Here is a 23,250-nt window from a genome sequence, read left to right on the forward strand (position 1 = left end):
AGGGAAGTGGTTGAAAAGTGCCCAAGTACCTTTTGCAGATCTCAATGTAACGATCGGTGTAACACAGAGAGTATCTGATTCTTGGCGATCTGCAGTATCCCCAAGAATACAGATATACCTGATTATTGGGGATCTGCAGTATCGCCAATAATCAAATATGACTAACCTCTGGATACCTGAGTAATATGAGTGTTTGGTGCAACAGTAATACTTTGAGGAGAATACCTGGGGAACAGGTATCAGGGCAGTAGGCAATACTGTCCTGGAGAACAAGTACCTTCCAGTAACCCGGGACTCTCCCGAAGGGATGAGCCAGGCTAGGGGTAGGAAGAACCAGAACGTGAGTGACACCAAAGACAGAATGTCACTGACTGATCTGTGAACTATCTCTTAACTGAGAAGATAGTTCTCGAGGTCGGGCAAGCCAGGTCGGCAACACACGGACAGACAAAGTACAAAGACAGGAGACTGATTCGGTAATCCTAAGACACGCAGGGTTTGGCAACAGAGTATCAGAAATAGCGAAGTACCAAATCAGTGAACAGAAGAGTGGTCAGGAAAGCAGAAAGTCATAACAGATAATAAACAATGCCTAGTCTTGGGTGTGAGCTCCGTGATCATCAACACCCTGGAACTAGTCTAAAGAATAACAGAATGGTAATACAGATTCCTAGACTTGGGTGTGAGGTCCTTGATCATCAACACCCTGGAACTAGTCTGAAGTATAACAGAATGGTAATACAAGTCCCTAGGCTTAGGTGTGAGGTCCGTGATCATCAACACCCTGGAACTAGTCTGAAGTATAACAACTGGTAACACAGAATCTAACAAAAGGTCTGAGTGCTTCCACGTAGTGATCGCAACGGCAGACAACCAGAGAATGACCAGCACCCAGTATATATAGTAAAGCGCTCTCCAGCGCCTCCCCTAAGTGCTGGACCAATGGGAACTGGTTGAATCGTCAGCTGACCGGCTTGGTCAGCTGACTCCCTTCTAGCTGTCATAAAAGTTCTGCCTCTCAGCGCGCGCGCGCGTCCTTCTGAACCTGTGTGGACTATCAGTCCCAGCCACACCAGACATGTGTTGCAAAGCACCCGCCGCGCTGGACGCGGAGCCGGCCGCACCGCTATCAGAGCATGCGGCGGTTTCTCCGCGTTCAGCCATACTAGTGGATGTAGGCCTACGCGTGCAAACCGCCGCGTTGGACGCGGAATCAACCGCCTTGTTCTGAGTACACACGGCGGCTTTTCCGCGTTTTCTCACACTCAAAATGCAAGTTACCAGAATGTGTGCCTGTTTCAAAACTCCTTCTAAAAAATTCACAATGGGAGTGTCTTTGATCAATCGTGTGGGCTGATCTTACAGTCCACCTATTAAGGTGTTCCGGAGACGGTTACACTCATCCATTGGCCTAAAGGCCAAATGTACTCTAAACAAAAGCACATGCTATCTGGCTAAAAAAAGGCGGGGTGAGGAGTGTTATGACCCATCCTCTCTCCAGGGTCATACCAGCTCTACCGTGGTGTCAGATAATATAGGACACGGGAGCAGCACATTTTAGCATTCCTGTTTTCGGGACATAAGATGCTCTTCAGGCCTCCTCTAATGCTTACCGCTACATTATATATGGCCATCCCCACCGCACGATGGTCATTAATCTTCTCCGTAGAGACGCTCTTTGTTTCATAGGCCAAGAAGATACCGAGCAGTAGAAGAAGTCCTTTGGAACCATAAACAATACCTAAAGAGAAGGCACAACCAAGAGAAAGAACAGATAAGCAACGCTGTTCAGAAGACTGAAAACAAAGTGGTGCACCCAGTGCGGTACCTACAATTTATTGGCCCCCCAGTGAAACTTTGATGCCCCCTCCAATGCCCACACCCCTTCCCTTGCCTCCCCTTCATGGCCTTGGGGCCCACCGCGTTTTTTTGTTTTGTTTTGTTTTTTTATGAGAAGCTAAGGGAGTAATGAAGACTCAGATAAAGCAGCAGCTGCCATGTCTAGATGTAGCGGATGAATATACAGTAGTGAACTGTTCTTATTTTGTATATATGCTGTAGGATAAGCAAATACAATTTTTTATATAAAATCACATACTGAGTGCTCTGATTCATTTCAAGGTACACCGTCAATCTATAATTACTGTTATTATATATGTTCAGACCCCGCTACGCTGGATTTATAAGATAGCAACGCTTTAAAGGCTGATCCTTTACTGAGTTAGCAATCATGAAAAAGGCAAGAACCGCTCGGGTTTTTCGACAGTTGGCGCCCAACGTGGGCCTTGAAACTCTCACTGCAGAATCCAGCATTAAATGTATTTCAAAGTAATAAATTCTATTCTATGTAATTATAGGGTTTAACAATAATTATGTCTTTCTTTAGGAGGACTGTATTGATTATTAATATTTAGATTAATAATCTTTATGTGTAATAATTGAGCAAATTTATATATATATATGACTGCTGCAGTAATGTGACTTTTAAGTCTCTTTCACAGAGCAACGTTAAAGTCGCACGTTAGAAAATGTTTCATTGCAGACTAATGCACAACAATACTAAGTCTATGCGACATTCACAGTGCACACGTTGCGTTTGTGTGTAACGTTATTAGAAAGTGCAGCATGCAGTGCGTTATACACGTTATTAGCTGCGTTGGACTGTTTGCACATGCTCAGTAATGACCTGGAAGCATACTTTTCATTGCCTGTTTGCTCTACTGTATGTGACAATAATGGGGCATTAGGTTGCGTTGCGACTATTTGGGGGTATTGCTTTGTAATTTGAGTTGCGACTTTAACGTTGCATCAAAACACAACGTCCTACTGTGAAAGAGGCCTTAAAGTGAATGGGAACCGCATTTAAAAAATGAAACAGATACTTACCCAAGGAGAGGGAAGGCTCTGGGTCCTATAGAGCCTTCCCGCTCCTCTCCTGGTCCCCTCGTTCCAGTGCTGGCTCGCCCGGTAGCAGTATTTGACTAATTTAGTCAAATACTGCTTTACCCGGCCGAAGGAGGCTTCAGAAGTCTTCAAGGAGCCAGAGTGCTCCAGAAGAAGGGCGGCCCTGTACTGCGCAGGCACGCTCTCTTGCACGCTCACGTGTGTGCAGTATGGAGCCGCACATCTTCGGGAGGACACGGCTCCTGAAGACTTCCAAATACCCTTTCGACGGGGTAATGAAACGGGGGGGGGGGGGGGGGGGGGGGGTTTGAGCCAGTACAGGATAGAGAGCACCGAGAGAGGAGACGGAAGGCTCTATACAACCCAGAGCCTTCCCTCTCCTTAGGTAAGTATTTGCTTCATTTTTTTTTAAATGCGGTTCCCATTCACTTTAAACTTGTTTCTTTTCATTCTTAACACAGTACACTTATCTACAACCTTGACATTTGAAAGATGCTTGTAACATAAACAAAAATGTTTTAGCTTCTGTAACTAAATTAATCTTATAAATTTCACTGCCTGGAATATGCTGAGATGTCCCAGTGCAATATTTTAAAGAAGTACCCCAACTTTCAATGACATTTTGCATAGAATATTAAAACTTAAAACATACACATATGACATCTTTTCCTGCATAAATAAACCGCTAGAATTCTGACAAGGGTCAAAAAACAAGTGTGGCCATCATGATCTTCACACCCATAACAAGTGTATCCACAAAACACCTGATCTAAAGTATAGTCCCCTGTATCGGAGGAAGGGAAGGTTCGTAGTTGGGGCCCCCACAGCTCTGGGCCACCTGGGGTTGCAGGGGCTGCTCCCTTCTAGTTACGTCCCTGGGTCCACCTCAAAGGGAACCAGAGACGAAGCACCCTTGTGTATTTTACCATGTATATCAGTAAGAACATTAGAGAAAACACTTACCATGCTCTCTGTTTCATCCTCACTGCTAAAAGTGTCTGTTATCAGCTGTGATAAGAATCCCGGACTGAGCATTCAGTCTGGCTTTGCAGGGAATAATTATAGCTGAGTCATTATAGCAGAGCCACAAGGGGGCAGGCTTGGGCTTGAAAAGACACCAGAGAAGACAGACTCAGCTATAATCTTTCCGTAGCAAAGCTAGACTGAGTGCTCAGTCGGGGATTCTTATCAGAGGTGATAACAGTCAGATTAAACAGAGAACAATAAAACAAAGAGCAGATTAGGTGTTTACTGTCATGTTCCCACTGATTTATAAGGTATAATACAAGAGGGTGTGTCATCTCTGGTTCTCTTTAAACCGGGGCAGGACAAAGCTGGAACAAGGAGTGCCTTAGACATTCCAGGGATAGGAACAAGGAAAGAAACCGAGCAGAGATAGAGCTCACCGAGCCACGTGTTCATCTTCACCGAGCTGCAGTGTTCCAACTGAGGGAGGATGAGGACATCCAGGTCACCTCGAGGCTCTTCTTTCGTAAATTCCTGTAGTTATTAATAATATTATTGTATTATTATACTCTATGCAGTGCCTATTACAATGCCTTACAATTATATTTATACCAACACTTTCAAATCAGAATCTGATCAGATTACAGTATAACGTTTTTAGGGTCTTAAGAATATAAGTTGTTTCCTGGTATGTTAAGGACCACCCACAGTCTCCACCAAAGTCACCCATCAGTGCACCACGTCCATAGATTGCCACCCAAAAGGACAGCTCCCACGTAAGACGGGAATTATTCCCATGGACTTAAAGCGAACCCAAGCCAAAGCTCGGGTTCAAAACGAGTTCTTACCCTGAAGAGAAGGAAGCCTCCGGATCCTATTGAGGCTTCCCTCTCTTGACTGCAGCCCCTCCTTGCAGAGTCCGACCCCCCTCCGAATTGGGGGCCGTGCAGCTCCATTTCCATATTAATGGTGACGCTTCTAGCCGAGCGACCCCGCCCGATCATGAGCAGTAGCACTAAGCCCGCGGCTCCAGCTTACTGCGGATGCACGGGGGCGAGCTCAGTCGGCTATTGCGTGGCCATGAATAAGGAAGAGGAGCTCCAATCTGTTTAGTGACAATGCCTTGTTGCTAATCTTCTGAGGGCCGCGCTCAGTGACAGGGGGCATTAGAATAGAGAGGGAAGCCTAAGTAGGATCCTGAGGCTTCCCTCTCTTTAGGTAAGTATATGATTTTGTGTACCCGTGCTTCAGTGCCCTATACATTACCTCTCCGTGACCACTGGGCTCTGTCCTCAGTCCATACACGCGGCCCACTTTGTTGCTGGGGTACATGTGGCCACATGTGACAGCCCACGTTATCCAACTACCACGTGAGGCGCGTGTATGGATGGAGCACAGAGCCTAGAGACAGGTACGGACAGGTAAGGTATAATGCGCCGGGCACCGGGCACATTTAATATTAGGGCGGACAGCGTTGGGCCGGCCACGCGGCGGAAGCAGTGTCAACAGAGGTCTCTGACCAGATTTGAGGAGAGATTTGTCTCTTGGTCGATCTGCCCATCATCGCTAGATGTATGGCTACTTTTACCCTTCCTTGTAAAACTTTCAGCCGTGTTTATCTATGAAGAATAAGGTGGGGTTAGTGCTGATTGGCCACAAGTGGATTCTCCCGCCTCCATAACAGCCCAGTCCAACACTACGACAACCCTCTGAGGAATAACAGAACAGTGATTCTGTGGAGCTAGGTGGGCAGCTGTCTGTTCCAGCGACTGTCTGATTTTGAGACACAGGGGCGCCGCCAGCATACAGGCGAGGCACGCCCCCACTTGGGGCCTTACACTGTGGGGGGCCTCGCTCTGCTGCTCCCAGCAGCTTTGTTTGGAGGTATGGCTATCCATTTTTCGCCGCAACGCGCAATCTTTTATGAATGGGGGGCCTCAACTTATGGACTGCTTGGGAACTCCAAAACCTTAGCTGCACCCCTGCTGAGACACACGAGGGCGCTATGGTGTAATGCGACCGTGAAAGGTTATTTTAGCATCTAACGGGTTGAGGACCCCTCAGAAAAGGAGTGATCTCTGGATCATTCTTGAATTCACACTTGGCGCACATTTCCTGACTCTGTTCATGAAGACGGGTCTAGCTGTACCATTGAGCAGATATAGCCCGGGGCGTCTCTGGCTGCAGATAACAGCTTGCAAGGAGGCTGGTGGGAAGTGAGACCTCTGGGGGATTCTCAGAGTCTAGTCGTCCAAAAGAAGCTCTTCGATGTTGTGAAAAGTTCTTAAAAGGAAAGTTTTCGACCTTTTTATGCTGCAACGTGTTAACTTTTCATACTAGAGGGAGAGAATCCTCAACTCTCAGCCAAGAAGAAGTCATGCCCAGGGCCGAATGCAACCTCCTCAGATCAATCTACGTTTGTTTTGAGCATCGCTTGCTGGTTTATCTGACCAGCTTCAAGGGATTAAGGAAGGACGAGCTAAACTGAGGATAGTCTGGCCTGTTCATCAGTAGCAAAGAGATGGGAATACTTCCAGCTTGCTTGGAAATTGGAACAGTGGAACTGGGTCAATTAAAACTGAAATGGAAGTGCATTTGATTGACCCAAGCAGTGGAGGCGGCGTCACAAGGCTGATTGCCAAGAGATTGTGATGAAATCGACCAGGAATCGGCCTGCGGTGTATGGGCTGCGAACAGATCTTTTTCCAATTAGAGAGGCTCCCTTGGCTAAATATTCCATTTAGCTTGGCACTTGTATTGGCCTGAGGAAGCGGGCTTGGACCCGCGAAACGCGTTGCCTGTGCTATAATAAATCTTTTGTTTATTACAAAGATTTGTCGTCATTGAGGTAAGCTACCTCACGTTTTTGTCAATTTTAAACTGTTTTTAGATGCTTTTATCTACGATTAGGGCGCCTCTTTACAATTTTCCAATTAGGTTTGACTAGAGAGAGATCTGTCTCTTGGTCAATCTGCCCATACATGGTTAGATGTATGGGCACTTTTCGGCCTCCATCCTTGAGTAGGAGGGTGGCAGTAGACTTTTGGGAGGTCTTTGTTCTGGTGGTAGGGGAAAGGATGAATTCCACCTACAGTTCTACAGCCAACAGCCGGAGGTGTGCAAGATTTGGACAGAGTGAGGAGGGATCGGGACTTCTGTCGGGACTCCTCTCGCTTCCTATGGCTTCTCCAATAAAAGGTTGTCATGGGAACAGGAAGTGATGGAATTTCTCCAGCAAGGGCACAGACAACCATCATTATTGTTATGAGCAGTGTGGAGGAGAGCTAGATCCTCTACCAGGTTTGTATTGTCAGGCCCTCCGTAGAGAGATCCGCCCACATCCTGTGAGGTCATCAGCCTGCCTCCTTCAGCGGAATATAGGCGGTCTTATAAGGTTTATGTTTACAGGAAGCTATAGTTGAGTTCACTCACCTCAATAGTCCTCTGCAGAGGATCCACGATTTGCCAGATCGCCAGAGTGATCACGTCTAGCCCAAGCAGCAATGACACAGTGCTATACAGCTTCCAGGGCTCCAGCGTCTGGGATTGCTGGGGAGATACACAGAGATGTTATCAGTAGTAGGAAACATGCAGTTTGCATGGCACAGCATTTACATTTCAAACTGGTATGTTACTTTTCCATAGAAGGAAGATTTAGTGACTCTCTTAGGATTGTGGCAGGGACATCATGTGACTGTTGTCTCCGCTCCAACCATGCCCCGACTCTTGTTTGAGATAGAAAAGTGGGCGGGTCTACACTGCGTTCTAAATTATTATGCAAATTGTATTGAAAAAGTACCCAGTGCAAAAAGAGATATGTAAAGAGGGAAGCCTCAGAATCCTATTGAGGCTTCCCTCTGTGTCCTGCGAACGTAATAAAATGGCACCTGCAAATTTGGGTGCCCAGGAAAGCCATCAATAATATCAGTAAATTTACAGATATTCTACTATTTAAAGAGAAACTCCGACCAAGAATTTAACTTTATCCCAATCAGTAGCTGATACCCCCTTTTACATGAGAAATCTATTGCTTTTCACAAACAGACCATCAGGGGGCGCTGTATGACTGATACTGTGGTGAAACCCCTCCCACAAGAAACTCTGAGGACCATGGTACTCCTAGCAATTTCCTGTCTGTGAACCTTGTTGCATTGTGGGAAATAGCTGTTTACAGCTGTTTCCAACTGCCAAAAAAGCATGCAGCAGCTACATCACCTGCCAGCAGTAAAAATGTCACCATTGTGATAAATGTCAGAATGTAAATCAGGGATTTAAAAGATTTTACAATGGGCAAACACTGACTAAATCATTTATACATAATTATTGTTATTACATTATTTTCACTGGAGTTCCTCTTTAAGTGTAAAAAAGGATTGTAAAATATCAGTGTTAAATAATATAGTTAACCCTAACCCTACTCTCACACAGAACCCTCCCCCTGACTCCTAACCCTAACTGCCTTCCCTGCAAAAACAACCTACCTGACCCCTAACCTTAACCACCTCCTCACACTAGTGATGAGCGTAATGACCTAATTACGATTACTTGAAATTTCGCACAATTCATGAAATCACGATTACGTCCGTAATCGTAAAATCGTAATTTTGCGACATAACCCGAAATTTTGTGTTTGCGCAACATTTTGTAATTACGGTCGTTTTTCGTAATTAGGATTTTTACGTAATGGAAACAATTTGGAATTTCGTGTTTAACCTCCTTGCCGGTTATCCTGAGCTCAGCTCGGGGTAACCTGCGCAGGAGGATTTCTCAGGCCCCGCTGGGCCGATTTGCATAATTTTTTTTTCGTTACAAGCAGCTAGCACTTTGCTAGCTGCTTGTAACACCCGATCGCCGCCGCTCGTCGCCGATCCGCCGCTATCCGCAACGTCGCGCCGCCCCCCCCCCCCCTCCAGACCCCTTGCGCAGCCTGGCCAATCAGGGCCAGGCAGCGCTGAGGGGTGGCCCGGGATTCCCTGTGACGTCCCGACGTCGGTGACGTCATCCCGCCCCGTCGCCATGGCGACCGGGGAAGCCCTGCAGGAAATTCCGTTCTCAACGGGATTTCCTGCATACTCTGATCGCCGAAGGCGATCGGAGGGGCTCGGGGGATGCCGCCGCTCAGTGGCTATCATGTAGCGAGCCCTGGGCTCGCTACATGATTTAAAAAATAAATAAATAAAAAAAAAAAGTTCCACGCTGCCTCCTTGCCGGATTTTTTAGACCGGCAAGCAGGTTAATGTAGAAATTCAGCCGTTCTCTAAATTGTGTTCCAGTCCAGAGCTTCCTGATATATTTAATGTGACAAAACTTACAGGAACCTTTGCATTATCAGATATTGCAAGGCCCAAAACCAAGTGTCTCAGCATGACTGCTAAGTGCACCTTGACAAAGAGCACCTGTCTTAAGGCTCATACACACATCAGACTATAGTCTTTGGAAAATGAAAGATCACAGACCAATCTTACCACCCTTCATGTAGTATGAGAGCCATACCTACACAATCTTTTCTATGGAGCTGAACTTCCCATCAGAAATGCATTGTAACGCAGCACGTCTACATAACGTACTGCATGCAGTACTTTACACGTTAGACTGTTTGCACATGCTCAGTAGGTGTTTTTTTTTCATTTTATGGGCGGAGAGGTGGCGGGGAGAGGCCGCTACGTAGCCAGGCACATGGCTACTTATTATTCACTGCACTTGCAGTGTTTACATCCTGGAGCGGCCGCGGATTGGCTGGCGCGACCACGTGATGCGGAGAGCTCCGCTCACATGGTCTCCGCAGTGCCTCCGACAGAGCAGGCACACCAAGAGCTGCTTGAAACGCGGCTCTTGGTAGCGTCCTGCTCCAACACCACCAGGCGTTGCGTTAGGGGCACGTTATGTGCCCTATAACGTCCCCGAAACGCAACGTCCTGGTGTGTAAGTAACCTCACAGTCTTTTCTATGGAGCTGAACTCCCCATCAGAAAAAAATCTTTGCAAGATGCTGCACACAAAGATGCTGTACAGACACAAAAGATCAGTATCTGCCAAAGATCCGTTCCTGCAAATTGCATTCATAGTCTATGAGATCTGCAGATCATCATACACACCTTGTTTAACTGACATTCATCTGCAGATCAGATCCACCAGGATGGATTTTCAGATCTGCAGATGATTGTCTGATCTTAAAATGAAAAAATGATCCTAGGTAGTACTGAGGTCCATACTCCTGTACCTATTTTCTTTTTCCAAACGGTCATAGATAAAAAAGCTCAGTGACACGATTATCTCCCCGTGTTGTATTGTTTTTATGTTGTATATCTGTTAAAGTATACTATTATCATACGATCATATTACAAACTTTTGTTAAGTACTGCCCCTCACCAGGCCTACCAATGCTGTTATATATTTCTGTTAATATTCCAAATAAAAACTTTTGAAACTAAAAGACTGTGTAGGTATGGCTCTCATACTACATGAAGGGTGGTAAGATTGGTCTGTGATCATTCATTTTACCAAAGACTATAGTCTGATGTGTGTATGCACCTTTAGAAGTGGCTTCAGCCAGTAGAGCCTCCTGATACATTTAAAGCGACAGCATGTGCAGGGACCTTTGCATTATCAGTAATTGCAATCAATTAGAGACTTTCCTGAGTTTAGTAATTGCTTAAATTTGCATAATTACTATTAGAAATGAAATGATGCCCATTTTCATAACTAAAATGACTATTTCTATAGAAGACACAAAATTTGCGAATTTGCAGCAAAACGCGAAATTAAGTGACGAAAATTGCAGTTACGGGATTCTGAATTACATGGCAATTACGAAATTACAAATTTGCTTCGCAGCTGTAAAGTTTGCGTCCGTAGTTAGGAACTTTATACTGGTTGAACTCGATGGACGTATGTCTTTTTTCAACCAAAATAACTATGTAACTATGTAACTACACAACTTTTGGCTCAACACTACCTCACATCTAACCTTAACCACCCACCCCACACACCTAGCCTTAACGACCTCCCGTCGCCAATCGCTGCCGAACTTTTAAAAAAAAAATGTAATTTATTGGGTGCCGCCAGCAGAAACGGCTGCAGCGGGCCCAGAACTATATGACGGCTCATTTTCACACAGGCAGACAAGAAATAAGCAACACTCTAAAAGCCCTATTTTCTTATTTCATATTATTCATTAGCCTCTGAAAATAAGATGTACAACACAACAATACAGGTGGCAGCAGGGACTTCCTGTGGGGGAGGGGTCACCGGATGTTTGTAAATAAGCTCCTATAATTTAATCTCCCTAGAAAGGTAGGGAAAGTGACCGTAACGAACGCGGACAGCCAGCGCACGTGTCCCGTCCCTGACCCCGCAATCCTGGAGCTTTTGTCCCGCCCGTCAATAATCCCTCCGGAATCCATCAGGGAAATTACTCCGGTGACCAGAGAAGATTATTTCATTGTTTTCACCAGGAACATAAAAACCAAGCCGCAATTAATGCCGCAGCTGCATTGTTCTTCACGCCAGCGAGATAATCGGCTCCAATATCACAAAGACGTCACGCAGCGCCGGGCTCTACACCCAACCCCCCTCCTCCATTCCAATTCAGCCCTCTGCAGACCCCTCTTAATAGTAAAACAAAAAGTTCACAATATTATTCCAGGTCTTTACATTGTCCTTACCGTGTTTCAACCGAAAATAAGACTCTTATACTACTTTTTGCACCATAAGAGGTGCTAGGGCTTTTCAGGGGCTATTTTCAGGGGATGTCTTATATTTCTATGAACACACAAGTTCTTGTGCTGTGTGTCCTCCTGCCTTCCCCACTGTGCCGCCTCTTCCTCTGCTGGATCCACCTCTTGTGCCCCTGTGTCCCCCCTAGTATCTTTAGTGTCCTCTTGGTGTCCCCCTCTGTAGCGATGTCCTCCTCTATCTCCTGTCCTCCTGTGTCATGTCCCCCTATGTCCTCCGCTGTGTCTTCCGCTGTCCCTATGTCTGCCATGTCCAGTGGCGTAGCTAAGGAGCTGTGGGCCCCGATGCAAGTTTTACAATGGGGCCCCTCCATGCACTCTATACATAACAATTGACACGGCGCACCAAAACCTGCCAATGGCAACTACAGTGTCAGAGGTGCAAGAAGGGAATGGGGAGCAGCATTAAGGATTACCACTATTCAAAGTATCTATAGAAGTGATTATTATGAGCACCGGAACAATAGAGAGCTAATACTGTACTGCACCCCCTATTGCTACGCCCCGGCCGTGTCCTCCGGTGTTCCCCCAGCATAATCTTCTTCTTACCCCCAGCTCTATGCCACACTGTCCCCCGATGTCCCTCATGTATACTCTTCTTTCTCCCAGCTCCATGCCACAGTGTCCCTGAGTTTCAGCCTATGGGGAAGAAGTACAGCAACTTGTGTTACTACTGGAGCTGATTGTCTCGCAGGCGTGACCATGGCTCCGTTTTTGGGCCAATCACTGCACTTGCTGATCAGCAGCGAGTGCAGTGATTGGCCCAATGACGGAGCTTTGGTCCCGCCCAGTAGACCAGGGCTCCAGTAATAACACAAGTTGCTGTACTTTTTCCCCTTAATGCTGCTTGGCCTTACTTTCGGGGATGTTTTTTGTGTTAATTTTGGGGAAATGGGGTGTATACATGTATTAAACAGGAACCGTACTGAAAATAACGTTATGAATACATTTGCTTATTTTTTTTTTACAATATTTCTTTACAAATTATTCAGTCAGTGTTTGTCTGTAAAATCTTTCCTCTCTGATTTATTTTCTGAAATATATCGCAAGTGGCGTTAGTGACATCATTAGTCCTGCCAGGTGATCTCTGCAGAATGTTTGTTTACTTAGGCTAGGAACACGTTCGGTAGAAGTGCTTACGTTGGGGAAAATGCACTTTTGCCGCTAATGAAAGTCTGCGGGCCGCAGGTAAACGTACCTATAGGTACGTTTTACAGTGTGCGTTTTTGAAAAGGTCACAGTAATATATTGGTAAAGATTACCTTTATTTTACTATATTAACTAACTAGTAGAATATTGATTATTTTACTGCCATTCTACAGTAGTGATGTCCAGCTACCATATGACTTCTATTTGTAGGCCCCAAAAGCACAAGGATCTGGTGGCCAGAGGGTGTACAAACCCAAAATATATAAAGTGTAGTGAAGTGATTAGGGGGAGATTTGCCCCCTCCCTAGTGGCCCCCATAGCAGATGCTGCCACCATTGCCGCACCCCTGTGTAGCAAGAACAAATGATTAGGAGCCCTTCAGTAAGAAAGCAGAGCTTCTGCGTCCTGATATGACATTGTGTGATAAAGTGACTTAGAACTAGCGCAGGACAACAAATAATAGAAAAACTGTCAGACATGAAAACCCAATTAGAGTCGAAAAGTGCAAAAACGTGACACAGCGCGGACGAGGTGTCAGATCATAATACATAAACAATTCATGCAAGCGGTGGCGAGAGAATGAAACTATCCACTCTGAGATGAAAAGAGAAAAACCATTGTTGCAAAGTTTTCCACTATTTGAGCTGGAAAAAAAATACACACAAAAACTTTTCCCGAAAGTGTTACAAATATCTGCTGAATCCAGAGGATGGGTATACAACTCCTATTCCAGGAAATACAAAGACTTAATAACAAGAGCTGTTCATGGTAATACCTTTAATACCTGTACAAGATTTCCTTGCAAGCTTTTGAAAACTTTAAAGAGAATCTAAAGCTAGGCTTCCATATTTATTTCCTTTTAAACAATACCAGTTGCCTGGCAGTCCTGCTGATCGCTTTGGCCGCAGTAGTATCTGAATCACACCAGAAACAAGCATGCAGCTAATCCAGTCTGACTTCAGTCAGAGCATTTGATCTGCATGCTTGTTCAGGGTCTATGGCTAAAAGTATTAGAGGCAGAGGATCAGCAGGACTGCCAGGTAATATGCATTGTTTAAGGCTGGTTTCACAGTGGGACGTTACAGGCGCACATTAGAGCAGCCTGTAACGCACCCCCACCGCACAGCAATGATAAATCAATGGGATGTTCACAGAACCCACGTTGCGTTACACAGTAACGCTTCATGTCAAGACAACGTACTGCATGCAGTACTTTATACGCAGCTAAGCCACGTTAGGCGGTTTGCACATGCTCAGTACGGGTGTTTTTTTTAATTTTAGGGGCGGAGAGGAGGCAGGGAGAGGCCGCTACGTAGCCAGGCACATGGCTACTTGGCATTCACTGCACTTGCAGTGTTTACTCTTTGGAGCGGCCGCTGATTGGCTGGCGGGAGCACGTGATGTGAAGAGCTCCGCTCACGTGGTCTCCGCAGCGCATCCGACAGAGCAGGCGCACCAAGAGCTGCTTGTAACCCGGCTCTTGGCAGCGTCCTTCTCCAACACCACCAGGCGTTGCGTTAGGGGCACGTTATGTGCCCTATAACGTCCCCGAAACGCAACGTCCTGGTGTGGAAGAGGCCTAAAAGGAAATAAATATGGCAGCTTCTCTCGCTTTAGATTCCCTTTAAAGAATACCTGTAGGGAATTAAACTGCCCTGGGGGATACTTACCTCGGGCGGGGGATGCGCCTCCTGCAGGCACAGTAGCTGCTTGCCGCTCGGGTTCTAAGGCACACACTGTCTGTGCATGGCAGTATTACCACCATGTTGTGCAACAAGCCCATTGAGAGTAAACACTATCATTTGCAGTGTACACCCCAAAAAACATATACAAGTATGTGCATGTAATAAATAGCTTTATACAGTTCTGATCCAGTTCTGAAACATGCCTGAAGCTTGCAAGGAAATCTTGCACAGTTAGTCATTGAGGGTCTGAGCCCACTTTTTTTAAAAACGCAAAGAAACGCATTTCAAAACGCTTAAAAAACCGCATGTGTTTCTATGCGTTTTTTAAAAAGCAGCAGTGGGCTCCGGCCCTAAAGGAAATATGTTGGGAAAAAAGTGCCCAATTTGTGTACTTAACATTTACCCTCCCCCTCTGACATTCTCCCTCCACAAATGGACCCTAGTCAACAGCGCGTACATGTGCAGCAGGATGGACCCGATCAGGCTCAGCTTCCCCCTCCCAAGGTAAGTCTCTGTTTTTTCCCTCCCCCAGCCTCACAGATTTACTTTAAGGCCCCTTTTTTACGAGGAGGGTAAACCTGCGTTGTGTTACCCTATTTTGCCACAAAAGCAAAGTCTATGGAGACTTTCCACCGAATCCGCAGAGTTTCCCCGCAGGCAAATCGCGCGGGAAACTCTGCCATAGGGTACAATGGTGCCGCCGGCCGAATCGCTTGCCCTAGAGATTCGGCCGACATTGCCATACGAAATGGTGCTGGAGGCTGCGAATCCCTACGGGATGGGATACGTCTGCGTAGCCACAGACCCGGAAGTGCGGCCGAGCGTGTCGCAAACGCTTGCGGCTCAAGTGGAAACGGGCCCTCACTCTTGTTGCGGTCCGTTGTGGCGCCTGCGCAAGGGCAACAGCGTGTTACTGCATGCGCCATGGATGCTTGGGGTAGCGGAAGTCTATGGGCGACGCGCATAGTGTAAACGACAGAGCGCAGTGCGTCGCGGCGCACATGTGTGGACTGACAGCAATCCCAACTATGTACTTCCTGCACCGGCCTCAAGGTATTGCCTACATAACTTTTGTTTTTATGTTTTCACATTCTCTTCATGACTGACCCCGGACCACATACAAGTATTTCAGGAAAGAAATCAATGGTGGTAGCAGGGCTGCTGCAACACACTGCGAGGGCACAGTGACACAGGGGGAACGCCATTAATTATCCAAATCCCAGGGAAGTGCAAAATCTGGGATACTGACAGTCATTCCTCAGGGGACCGTGATAAGACACCTGCCTCCCGGAAAAGCGTAGAATAAGGGAAATGCTCTACGCACCCTGGGGAGGCAAGGGGCCGTGATAAATGATACACATGACAAGAGAGTGTTAAGCTGGGAATATATACCATCTATCATGCTCTAGGGGGGTGGAGAGGATTATGAAAAATGATGTACATTACATGGAAGTGTAAGACAAGGGGACAGATACCGCCTGTCAGGCAACGGCGGGGAAATAAGGCCGGGAAGAACGCCGAATCCGTGTCACAAAACGCTAACATACGCTATATGCTTAGTTTCCTTTAAAGGGAATCTGAAGTGAAAATAAACTTATTATATAATGAATTCTATGTGTAGTACAGCTAAAGCAATAGACCATTAGTAGCAAAGAAAAGAGTCTTGTGTTTCTATTTTCAGTAATATAGCTTTTTTCATAACATTGCATCATTTTGTCATATTTGCAGGTTAGAACCCACACTATGTATTTTAAGCTATAAAACAAAAGCAGAAATAATGACCCTTTGAGCTTTCCCGCAGTAAAACCTTATCTCAAGCTGTCTCTCACTGTTTCTTGGCTGTTTAAGTGCTTCAAAAAACAGGACCGTATTCCACCCAAGTTGGGTGGAATAGGTCAAAAAAGCTCTTTTGCATATATTACAACTGAAGTTTTTTAACTCTTCCTGTGATGGAAAACGATATGAGACTTTTTTCTTTGCTACTAATGTTCTATTTCTTAGCTGTACTACACATGAAATTAATTATCTCTTAAGTTTATTTTCGCTTTAGGTTTGCTTTAATGAAGCGAATTCAAAGGAAAACATCTGGTAGCCCGCAGATAGAGGGGGAGGTGTTAGAGTACGAAAATCTTCATAACACATTATCACTGCACATAGCACACTGTCACCGGATGTTACTAAAAATGTTCTTTCGCCGTCGGTCTGTAGCTTCTATAAGTGTGTTAAGAAAGAAGTTTTGAATCAGGATGATACCGCTGACTGGCTAACTTAGAAGAAAAGGAGTAAGCTTTCGGCTATAAAGCCTTCCTCAGACACATTCCTTGCTTCCTCAGACTAGATTCCTGTATCAAGTCTGAAGAAGCCTTCATAGCCGAAAGCTCACTCCTTTTATTCTAAATTAGCCAATAAATGGTATCCTCCATATTCAAAACTTTTCTTTTATTGATGGCTAACACCATACAATTATCTACTGCTAGAGATTTTGGTCTACAGTGTATGGGCAGGCAACAGACTCCTGTCTGATCAGATTCGATCAGAGAGAAATCTGTCTCATGATCGATCTGCTCGTACATGGGCAGTTGGACACCTTCAGGCCTTTAATCGAACCCAAGGTAAGAGGGAGGATGCCATATTTATTTCCTCTTAAACAATACCAGTTGCCTGGCAGCCCTGCTGATCCTGTGTCTCTAATGCCTGGTACACACAATGCAATTTCCCATCAGAGTGACGGTCGATATTTCCAACAGGTCCAATCTGATTTCAGTTTGATTTTATATAGAAGTGATAGGAAAAATCGGAAATCAAATTGGACCTGTCGTAAATGATCGATTTGACTGTCAATATGAAGAAGGATTGCATTAGTCATAGACCCTGAACAGGCATGCAGCAGATCACGTACTCTAACTCAGACTCGGGTACTGGATTAGCCATAAACTTATTCCAGGGTTTTAACTCAGCCACTGCTTATGCCAGAAGATCAACAGGGCTGCCAGGCAACTGATATTGCTTACAAGGAAACAGGGGCGTAACAATAGACCCTGCAAGGGATGCAGCTGCAGGGGAGCCCAGAAGCCACATGGGGCCCAGTCCTGGAAGACTGACAACTAAGCGCAAGGAGAAAAAGAACTTTCTGCTCACTGCACAATTGTTCTAATGACTGCATCTACTCTGCCACTGATAATGAATCATACAAAGTTTTGCAGACAAAGATTTGTAGAAAGTCCCTATGCAGCATTCAGCAGGGTCTTGTGTACAGCGCTGTTCCCCCCAGTCTTTCTACCTCTCCTTTGGCGGGAGGGGGCCCCATCCAAAGTTTTGCAGGGGGGCCCAGTGATTTTTAGTTACGCCCCTGCAAGGAAATAAATATGGCAGCCTCCACATCCCTCTAATCTCGAAATCCCTTTAGAGGGAACCTTAAAGGGAACCTAAACTGAGAGGGATATGGATGTTTCCTTTTATACAATATCAGTTGCCTGGCAGTCCTGCTGATCTCTTTGGCTGCAGTAGTGGCTTAATCACACACCTGGAACAAGCATGCAGCTAATCCAGTCTGACTTCAGTCAGAGCACCTGCTCTGAATGCTTGTTGAGGGGCTGTGGCTACACAGGATCAGCAGGAGAGTCAGGCTTCCACTTCACCCCAAGGAGGTTTTTACTCTAACGGACAAGAGCAATTTTCACGTCTTAGTGCTCATCCCATTCCATTGCATTGCCAATAACTTAATCACTACTAATCACAATGAAATGATCTATATCTTGTTTTTTTTCACCACAAATTGGGCTTTTTGGGGTTGATATTTGTTTTCAGTAATTGCTTTATTTTCTATGTATTTTAAAGGGAAATACAAGGAAAAAATGAAAAAATACACTATTTCTCCAATTTCATCCCCTATGGTTTTAATATAAACACTGCTACTGTACATAAAACCCACACATTTTATCTGCCCATTTGTCCTGGTTATCACAAGATTTTAATTATGTCCCTAGTACAAAGTATGGTGACAATATATCGTTTGGAAATAAAGGTGTATTTTTTTTGGGTGTCTTTTTTTTTCTCCACAATTTTCACGTGCACGTGCACACGCGGGAGCGCGCACGTGCACGCGCACAGCGGCAGCAGCACTGTCTGACTTATAAAAAACGTCCTGGAGCCATTAAGAGGCTCTAGCAGGACGTTTTTATAAGTCATCATGTCATTAAGTGGTTAAAAGGAAAAATCCATATCCTTCTCAGTTTAGGTTCCCTTTAAAACGTCCAGTGACAAACATCACAGGGTAGCGGTATTGTTGGTTAGGTCAGGTTTTCAGCTATGACAGGGCCCCTTTAGAGCAGTAGGATAAGTCACTGGAGATAAAAGCTATTGGATCGGAGGACGGCGGTGGGGGGAGGACGTATAATGTCGCTCAGAAGAAAGTGTTAATCACGGTACACAAGAAGCAGGACTCTCGCTGTGCCGCTAATGCACATATCTTCTTTTATTTGATTTTTCTTGCGGTTCCCAGACCTTGATCAAGGCTCGGCACGGCGTGATTGCTGATTACTTCTGGGGCAATGCGCGCTTTCGCCGAGCGGCCCGGCTGGCGTATTAATACATATTAATGCCGCGCTCGTCTCTCCATCGCCAGCCGGGCTGACAGCGGCCGCGTCACACGGCCTCATCACAGCCTTGCTCTTCCCCGATGAGACGCTCTGACAGAATCGGGTTAAGAAGTCCGCGGTGCGATCAGCCGCGACAGCCGCGCTCTGCTGCCTCTGCCTCTCAGCGGGCAGACAGCGCCCTGCGGCTTCAGGGGGGAGATCGCCGACGTCAGGAGCCGGCGAGCCGATTCCGAGCGCCCCGCCACATCTGGCTCCGGCCGGAACCGCCGCTGGGCTCGACAAAATGCGGCGGGACTCTTACATCACGAGGGCCTCAGGGGGCGAAGTCTCCCCCCAGAATAAACGATAACATTCCAGATGCCGACTTCCAGCTGAAAGCCAATGCTAGGCGCTTTCCAGGAACGATACCCAGGATCCTAATTAGACAGCAAAAAATGAAGAGGGTTGTACATTTAGCGATATTGCGCCGGATCGACCATCCGATTTGATAATTTTATCGAATCGGATGAAAATCGGTGGTGCAATAACCATGCTGGATTAACGTTTCTACCGATATCAGGGCAAAATTGGTCGAATGGTCGAATGTATTGATCGAGCAAGCTGGAAAATCCTGGTCCGATGTGGTGGTTCGGGTGCATGGCAGTAACCAGGGGCAAACCCAGGATTTTCAAGGGGGGGGGGGGGGGGGGGGATTTCTGAAAGGTCTCCCTCGGCCACGCACAATACAATATAATAATATTGTAGGACCTCATGCTGGGTACACATAATGCAATATCCTGTCTGACTAACCGACAACAAGATCTATCAGGAGCAGTTTGGATACAGATAATAATGAGGACAGCTACCATTGATAATGAAGGGGAAAGTGAAGCATTCACACAGCAGGGCAAAGGGCTGTGCTCATACCTGACTCTGTTAAGTTCCCCAGAGCTGCTCCATGCACTGTACACACACTGCTGCTCCATGCTCTGTACACATGCTGCTGCTGCTCCATGCTCTGTAAACACGCTGCTGCTCCATGCTCTGTACACATGCTGCTGCTGCTCCATGCTCTGTACACACGCTGCTGCTCCATGCTCTGTACACACGCTGCTGCTCCATGCTCTGTACACACGCTGCTGCTCCATGCTCTGTACACCCGCTGCTGCTCCATGCTCTGTACACACGCTGCTGCTCCATGCTCTGTACACACACTGCTGCTCCATGCTCTGTACACACGCTGCTGCTCCATGCTCTGTACACGCGCTGCCGCTCCATGCTCTGTACACGCACTGCCGCTCCATGCTCTGTACACGCACTGCCGCTCCATGCTCTGTACACACGCTGCTGCTCCATGCTCTGTACACGCGCTGCCGCTCCATGCTCTGTACACGCACTGCCGCTCCATGCTCTGTACACACACTGCCGCTCCATGCTCTGTACACACGCTGCTGCTCCATGCTCTGTACCCACGCTGCTGCTCCATCCTCTGTACACACACTGCTGCTCCATGCTCTGTACACACACTGCTGCTCCATGCTCTGTACACACACTGCTGCTCCATGCTCTGTACACACGCTGCTGCTCCAGGCTCTGTACACACGCTGCTGCTCCATGCTCTGTACACACGCTGCTGCTCCATGCTCTGTACACCCGCTGCTGCTCCATGCTCTGTACACACGCTGCTGCTCCATGCTCTGTACACACGCTGCTGCTCCATGCTCTGTACACGCGCTGCTGCTCCATGCTCTGTACACGCGCTGCTGCTCCATGCTCTGTACACGCGCTGCTGCTCCATGCTCTGTACACGCGCTGCCGCTCCATGCTCTGTACACACACTGCCGCTCCATGCTCTGTACACACGCTGCTGCTCCATGCTCTGTACCCACGCTGCTGCTCCATCCTCTGTACACACACTGCTGCTCCATGCTCTGTACACACACTGCTGCTCCATGCTCTGTACACACGCTGCTGCTCCAGGCTCTGTACACACGCTGCTGCTCCATGCTCTGTACACACGCTGCTGCTCCATGCTCTGTACAAACACTGCTGCTCCATGCTCTGTACACACTGCTGCTCCATGCTCTGTACACACACTACTGCTCTATGCTCTGTACACACGCTACTGCTCCATGCTCTGTACACACACTGCTGCTCCATGCTCTGTACACACACTGCTGCTCCATCCTCTGTACACACACTGCTGCTCCATCCTCTGTACCCACGCTGCTGCTCCATGCTCTGTACACACACTGCCGCTCCATGCTCTGTACACACACTGCTGCTCCATGCTCTGTACACACACTGCTGCTCCATGCTCTGTACACACACTGCTGCTCCATGCTCTGTACACACACTGCTGCTCCATGCTCTGTACACATGCTGCTGCATCTCCATGCTCTGTACACATGCTGCTGCTGCTCCATGCTCTGTACACACACTGCCGCTCCATGCTCTCTACACACGCTGCTGCTCCATGCTCTCTACACACGCTGCTGCTCCATGCTCTCTACACACACTGCCGCTCCATGCTACGTACACAAGCTGCCACTCCATGCTACGTACACACGCTGCCGCTCTATGCTACGTACACACGCTGCCGCTCCATGCTCTGTACACACACTGCCGCTCCATGCTCTGTACACACGCTGCTGCTCCATGCTCTCTACACATGCTGCTGCTCCATGCTCTGTACACACGCTGCTGCTCCATGCTCTGTACACACGCTGCTGCTCCATGCTCTGTACACACGCTGCTGCTCCATGCTCTGTACACACGCTGCTGCTCCATGCTCTGTACACACGCTGCTGCTCCATGCTCTGTACACACGCTGCTGCTCCATGCTCTGTACACGCTGCTGCTCCGTGCTCTGTACACACACTGCCGCTCCATGCTCTGTACACACACTGCCGCTCCATGCTACGTACACACACTGCCGCTCCATGCTCTGTACACACACTGCCGCTCCATGCTCTGTACACACGTTGCCGCTCCATGCTCTGTACACACGTTGCCGCTCCATGCTACGTACACACGCTGCCGCTCCATGCTACGTACACACGCTGCCGCTCCATGCTACGTACACACACTGCTGCTCCATGCTCTGTACACACACTGCTGCTCCATGCTCTGTACACACGTTGCCGCTCCATGCTCTGTACACACGCTGCCGCTCCATGCTACGTACACACGCTGCCGCTCCATGCTACGTACACACACTGCTGCCCCATGCTCTGTACACACACTGCTGCTCCATGCTCTGTACACACGCTGCCGCTCCATGCTACGTACACACGCTGCCGCTCCATGCTACGTACACACGCTGCTGCCCCATGCTCTGTACACACGCTGCTGCCCCATGCTCTGTACACACGCTGCTGCCCCATGCTCTGTACACACGCTGCCGCTCCATGCTCTGTACACACGCTGCCGCTCCATGCTACGTACACACGCTGCTGCCCCATGCTCTGTACACACGCTGCTGCTCCATGCTCTGTACACACGTTGCCGCTCCATGCTCTGTACACACGCTGCTGCTCCATGCTACGTACACACGCTGCCGCTCCATGCTACGTACACACGCTGCCGCTCCATGCTACGTACACACACTGCTGCTCCATGCTCTGTACACACACTGCTGCTCCATGCTCTGTACACACGTTGCCGCTCCATGCTCTGTACACACGTTGCCGCTCCATGCTTTGTACACACACTGCTGCTCCATGCTCTGTACACACACTGCCGCTCCATGCTCTGTACACACACTGCTGCTCCATGCTCTGTACACACACTGCTGCTCCATGCTCTGTACACACACTGCTGCTCCATGCTCTGTACCCACACTGCTGCTCCATGCTCTGTACACATGCTGCTGCTGCTCCATGCTCTGTACACATGCTGCTGCTGCTCCATGCTCTGTACACACACTGCCGCTCCATGCTCTCTACACACGCTGCTGCTCCATGCTCTCTACACACGCTGCTGCTCCATGCTCTCTACACACACTGCCGCTCCATGCTACGTACACAAGCTGCCACTCCATGCTACGTACACACGCTGCCGCTCTATGCTACGTACACACGCTGCCGCTCCATGCTCTGTACACACACTGCCGCTCCATGCTCTGTACACACGCTGCTGCTCCATGCTCTCTACACATGCTGCTGCTCCATGCTCTGTACACACGCTGCTGCTCCATGCTCTGTACACACACTGCTGCTCCATGCTCTGTACACAC

The 23,250-nt window shown here is 47.6% G+C and overlaps 1 protein-coding gene across 2 annotated transcripts in view; it reads right to left on the bottom strand.

Moving 5' to 3' along the window:
* GABBR1 (gamma-aminobutyric acid type B receptor subunit 1) overlaps positions 1-23,250 on the bottom strand; it is a 353,506-nt gene that overhangs the window by 7,592 nt on the left and 322,664 nt on the right. For both annotated transcript variants that reach the window (XM_068250152.1, XM_068250151.1), the window contains 3 exons: positions 7,303-7,419; positions 4,311-4,404; positions 1,614-1,741 (listed from right to left, as the gene is read on the bottom strand). In XM_068250152.1, coding sequence (XP_068106253.1) covers positions 1,614-1,741; positions 4,311-4,404; positions 7,303-7,419 — 339 coding nt within the window. The remainder of the gene's footprint in view (positions 1-1,613; positions 1,742-4,310; positions 4,405-7,302; positions 7,420-23,250) is intronic.

This window comes from Hyperolius riggenbachi, chromosome 8 (assembly GCF_040937935.1).
Source record: "Hyperolius riggenbachi isolate aHypRig1 chromosome 8, aHypRig1.pri, whole genome shotgun sequence".
Lineage (NCBI taxonomy): Eukaryota > Metazoa > Chordata > Amphibia > Anura > Hyperoliidae > Hyperolius > Hyperolius riggenbachi.